This window comes from Myotis davidii, unplaced genomic scaffold, assembly GCF_000327345.1.
Source record: "Myotis davidii unplaced genomic scaffold, ASM32734v1 scaffold235, whole genome shotgun sequence".
In the NCBI taxonomy this organism is placed as follows: Eukaryota; Metazoa; Chordata; class Mammalia; order Chiroptera; family Vespertilionidae; genus Myotis; species Myotis davidii.
The window spans coordinates 1,438,741-1,444,238 of record NW_006287462.1 but is presented as its reverse complement, the minus strand read 5'-3'; the positions used below and the strand labels follow the sequence as shown (position 1 = coordinate 1,444,238).

Genomic DNA, 5,498 nt, shown 5'->3' with positions numbered 1-5,498 from the left:
ATTCCCAGTAGGGGGGTGTGCTGTAGGCAGCCAATCGAATTTTCACTCTCACATAGATGTTTCTTTCTCTCTCCCCCTCTCCCTTCCTCTCGCTCTCAAATTCAATAAAAGTATTTTTAATCTGTACTTAGAACATAGTATTATATATGTTACTTATTATTATTGTTACTATTTTCATTGGTGTTATTATTTAAGTGAATGAATCTGAAGATTGCTGAAGCTTCTTGATAAACCAAATACTAACACCTGAGTAGTTTCTTAAGTTATATACATTCTTAAGTGAATGTATATCTGGTATTGGAATTGTCTAAACATATTAGATCAACTTATGATGATAATTCCATTTTTTAGAAAAACTGAGAGGTACAAACGTACTGTGAATTTATGACTAATCAAGGTAATTAGAAACAGAAATAGAATATTTAAAATCCTCAAAGAATCAATCCAAAAGCATATTTTGACAGAAAGTTTATTTTAACTATGTGTATTACTCTTGCTTTTATATAGTCACCTTTGCCAAATATTTTAGAGTCTTATAGACTCAAATTCAAATTTGAGATCAGTCACTTGCTATGTTTGACCTTAAACATCAATAATTACTATTAAAATTGCTAAGTTTTAGCTTTTTCTATGGGCTAGGTATTAGGCTATACATTATTTCATTTAATCCTCACACTATGAGGTCAGGTAGGTATATCATCACCCTCTCTCTATATAAAAACCTAAGCGACCCTTACAACTGGACAACCATCCAGTAGATATAACGTGCACTGACCACCAGGGGGCAGATGCTCAACGCAGGAGCTGCCCCCTGGTGATCAATGTGCTCCCACAGCCAACCTCCCGCAGCTGGCCAACCTTTCACAGTCCCTCCCTGTGGCCAACCGGCCCCCATTGGCCCAACTGGCCCAATTGCTAGCCAGGAAGAAGGACCCCACCCATACATGAATCCATGCACCAGGCCTCTAGTTTTAAGGAAAGTGAGGTCTAAAAATTTTAACTTTCTGAAGATTACACTGATGGTAAGCTGTAGAATCAATAATTTAATCCATTCACCTTTAACACAAAAGCTCAAACTTTCTAATATATTTCCTCAAATCATTCTAAAGTCCTGAGATTTTTATGCCTTACATACTGAAACTAATATCTCATTCACAATAGTATAAAGATTAAGTGAAATAAAATTGAAATATATTTAGAGAAATCAGAGGAGCTATATAAAATATAACATTAATAATCAGGTTTAAGAGAAACCCACACCTGAAACCTATATGCTCATGTTAACCAATGTCACCCCAATAAATTTAATTAAAAATAATCAGTTTTAGAATTACCAGGTCTTAACTATTTTTCAGTTATTAGTAACTTAAATTTTATAGTGTACTTGAGCATAGACATCTAAAAATATATGTTGAAATTGCAGGGAGGGTTATTTATTTGTATTTATAATCCCGAACCCATAGAAGTAGAAGAAAATTACCCAGCCCGTTGGTATGTAGAAGTATTCTCTGATGGTGGTGATTATGGTAATTCAGAAAATGAGAAACATTGTCTAGTAGGATACAATGACCCAGCCTTCAAGAATGACTTCAAGAAGAATGACTCTCTTCTGTGCCCCAGATGAAGTAAGGTGAGGCGACCTGTAAGTGCTTTCATTCATCCTAACCCTAGTCAAAGAGATAAGGTCCAGCCTCGAAAATAATCAATGGGTTTGTTCCAGTTTTGTTTTCCTTTCAGTCTGTATATAGGAGGACAGCTACACTAGAAAAAATAGAATTTTTTCCCCCCAAAAAGAAACTATTCAGAGAGGAATCACAACAGATTCTGTGGGAGGTGTTTTTTTTAATAACACTCATCTTTTATGTGTCAAGTGGGCCTCTGTAGCCTGAGAGATTGCAATGAGTAGTCATCTTCTTAAATATGCAAGCCAAGCACAATTGGTTTGTAGGCCACAAAGAGGAAACCAGCCACTAGAAAACACCTAAAGGCGTGTGAGAGGGAGTAATGCAGCAATGACTCATTAGCGGATGCTTTGAGTCATTTCTGAATGTGAGGATCCTGAAGTGTTAATGTTTTTCTCAAGTGAAATGGGCAGCTACGTCAACAGTTGTTTTGTGTGGCGCTCTTTCGTACCCTGGGGGTCTTTCATGCACTGAATGTCCTTCTGGAACACCTATAGAATTTATTAGATTTTTCAGACCTATAGTATCCTCACAGCAAAACTAGCTCAACCTCTTATTTGATAAATGAGATGACTAAAGTCAAAGTGAGCAGAATGACTTGCCTGCGATCACAGACTCATTTGTGGTGTTGTCCTGAAATGGTACCTTGCATCTGAAAGAGCATCATACCTGGTGTCAGTGAGGGGGCAAGTGAAGGTTGATCATGTGGAGGAGATAGTGAGGGTTGTTGAGGTGAAATAAATGAACACACTAACATTTAGCTTAGCGTGAACCTCTGCAAAGTGACATGGGACTAGGACCTTCACATGATTTTCTTATTTGAGTAATCCCAGAAAATAGATACAATTTCCTACAAAGAGGAATCAGTAATGAAGCACATTGCCCAGGGTCACAGAACTAGTTTGTAATAAAACAGGAGATAAAATGTAAGTCTGTCTCACTCACAAACCAATGATATATATATTTTTTTCATATTCCACATTGCCTTCTAAGGGTGTTATTTTTGCTGAAAAAATATAGCTTGTGAGTATTTTATTTGAACAAATAGGGGTAATTACCTACTTGTATTGGGGAGATAATTCACAAAAAAAAATCAGTCTTATATACTTTTTGAAGTCATAGTTTCTTTGAAAGTTTTATGGAAGCTCTGGACCAAGGAGATTTAATTGGTATGAAAATATGCATTCAGGTTTAAGAACCTCCCAAAGCTCGTCCCTGATCCCCCTAGAGCTCTGCTGACAAGGAATTCATGATTATTTATAAACTAGAGGCCCGAGAGCGCAGGTGGGGAGGTCCCTCACCTGCACCCTCTCCAATTCGGGAGCCCTCAGGGGATGTGCTACTGATGGCTTGGGCCCACTCCCTGTGGTTCTCTGCTCTCTGCAGGGCCTGCCTGCTCTACACCATGGAGATGGGCAAGCAGGCCCTGCTGGGTGCTGCCTGCAGCCCTACTTGCCTGCCTATGGGTCGCCACCACCACTGCCCAGGAGGCCTTCCTGGGTGCTGCCTGTGGGCCCCCCTTGTCTGCTCGCAGGTTGCCTCGGTGACCCCCCAGTAGGCCCCGCTGGATGCTGCCTGCGTGCCCACTTGCCTGCTGGGCTCACATTGCCAGGGTGATGCCACCAGTGTCTTGCCCAGCCGCTATGGGCGCCACCATCTTTGTCACTGAGTGATGGTTAATTTGCATATTACTTTTTTATTAGATAGGATAAAATAAACCTGAGAATTTACTGAGGAATGTAAATAAAATAAATCTGAGGTTGGGAAATTCTCTCCCAAATTTTGAACACTTTGCAGCCTTCTAATTTTTTCTTATTATAATTGAAAAAATAGTGATTATAAAGTGTCCCCATTCTGGATAATGATACAGTTTAACTACTTTCTCATATCATCAATTTCTTCCTTCTTTAAAAAGTATTTAATATGTTTGTCTCCTAAAGCTATAAGACACAGACAATATTAGTAATAGCAGCCATACAAATTTTTATAGAAGTAATTTAAACTGAATTACTGATTTGCAATGTCTTTTGGAGATATTAAATGTAAATATAAAATTTTATTCATGTATACATGCTATGACTGCTAACTACAAAAACACATATGAATAGGCATAGATAAGCATCTCTCCCATTGATTGCATTTACTTACTCCTTTTCCATTATGTTGTCTTTTTGCTTTAGACTCTTTGAATCATTGGGAAGAAGACCATTTGTGCATTTATTGGCCGTATCGCATGTTATTGGGGCTGTGGTAGTCTCTTGTCTTTGGTTTTCTGAGCTCTCTTGAATTTCTCTTTCTGTTGTCTGGGTGATGTCATGTGTCTCTTCCCTGCTGCCGTTCGTGTCTTCAGCAGTCACGTGTGCCATTTGTTTATAATCTCCATTTTCTGCATTATCTGGGAACATTTCGTTCTGAGACTCTTCTTGCCTTGTGACATCTCCATTCACTGATGTATCGTTTTCTTTTTCCGCTGATTCCAAACTCATGTGTGCATTATTTTTCTTTAATCCGTCCTGGTGCGTGTCATGGCTTTCCTCCCCACTTGTGGGAGGAACAGTGGCTGTTTCTATGACAGTTTGTTCCCCTCTTGCAGCAATGTCTGTTGCTTTGATATCCTGAATGGCAGACATTGTCTGCAGTGGAGTACATTCATCACGCATGCCGCATAAATTACACATCTGCTTTCCTTCTTCCTTTAGAAGTGTAGCAGTGCTCCCCAAATATTCATTTATTTTCATGAGGCAGTCTATGAAAGTAATGATTTCTACGCACACATACACACAGAGAGACACATAAAAAGAAATGCAAAACGAAACCAAATTATGTTTCTCCCCTGACATGTAATGAGTTATGGCAAGATAACCTTAGAAACCCTACCAAGGCCCCTACTGGGCATTAAGCCAAGCTCCCTCCTGAGGGAGAAGTCATTTGTACAACTGTCATTCTCTTAACACATCTAGGAATGGGGGACAAATTGCTTTTAATCTAGTAGTAAATCAAATCCTTTTTGTTGTGAAAATTCTTTGAATATTGGAGGACATATATTTTAACCTCCCCATAGACCAGGGGTGGGCAAACTTTTTGACTCGAGGGCCACAATGGGTTCTTAAACTGTTTAGTTTTATTCATTTCAAACGGGCTGGATCTGGCCCGCGGGCCATAGTTTGCCCACAGCTGCCATAGACTGTTCAATTGAGGTCAATATCTCCCTTAGCCATGCCTTATTAGGTAAGATTTTGAGACTTATTCTTTCTCCTTTGAATGTACTATAGCCCATCAATTATCCATTTATAATTACTTGCCTAAAATTTAGCGAACACTCTATATGAGACTTGGGTAGAGGTATACCATACCAACATTATTTCTGTGGGTGTGGATGCTATATTGAGGATTTCGTTTGCTGTTATGAGAATTGGATTAGGCTGACACTATTTCTCCTGCTGAGCTTGTGATCCTTGGCAATTTTCAAATCAGTCTTTCAAAGGATAGCTCTAGTTATACTGATTCTCTGATTGGAAGCTGCAGTGGCTATTAAAACACCATTAAAGAAAGTCAAGCCTCTTCACTCTAGTGTATACCCTCATCATGGATCCCCACTTCTTACCATTCTCCTTTTCATTTCTCCTCTCCTCATAGAGAGCTCACCTGATGCCTTCTTGCAGTCTTAGTAACTCTCCAGTCTTCAGAATTCAATTCTGAAGTATGGAATCTGATATGTAAGACCCCATAGCTCCATGTTTTTAGAATCATGGATAAATCATCCTTTTACTAGTCTGGACTTAACTTTGGGATCCAGTTCTGACAACTGGATTTTTA

The 5,498-nt window shown here is 39.0% G+C and overlaps 1 protein-coding gene across 1 annotated transcript in view; it reads right to left on the bottom strand.

Annotated features, from left to right (window-relative positions):
- Positions 1 to 4,429, bottom strand: part of DTHD1 (death domain containing 1) — a 56,259-nt gene extending 51,830 nt beyond the window's left edge. The window contains exons 1-2 of the mRNA XM_006759332.2: positions 3,831 to 4,429; positions 2,285 to 2,334 (exon numbers count right to left, since the gene is read on the bottom strand). Coding sequence (XP_006759395.1) covers positions 2,285 to 2,334; positions 3,831 to 4,420 — 640 coding nt within the window. The 5' untranslated portion in view covers positions 4,421 to 4,429. The remainder of the gene's footprint in view (positions 1 to 2,284; positions 2,335 to 3,830) is intronic.
- Between the last annotated feature and the right edge of the window lie 1,069 nt (positions 4,430 to 5,498).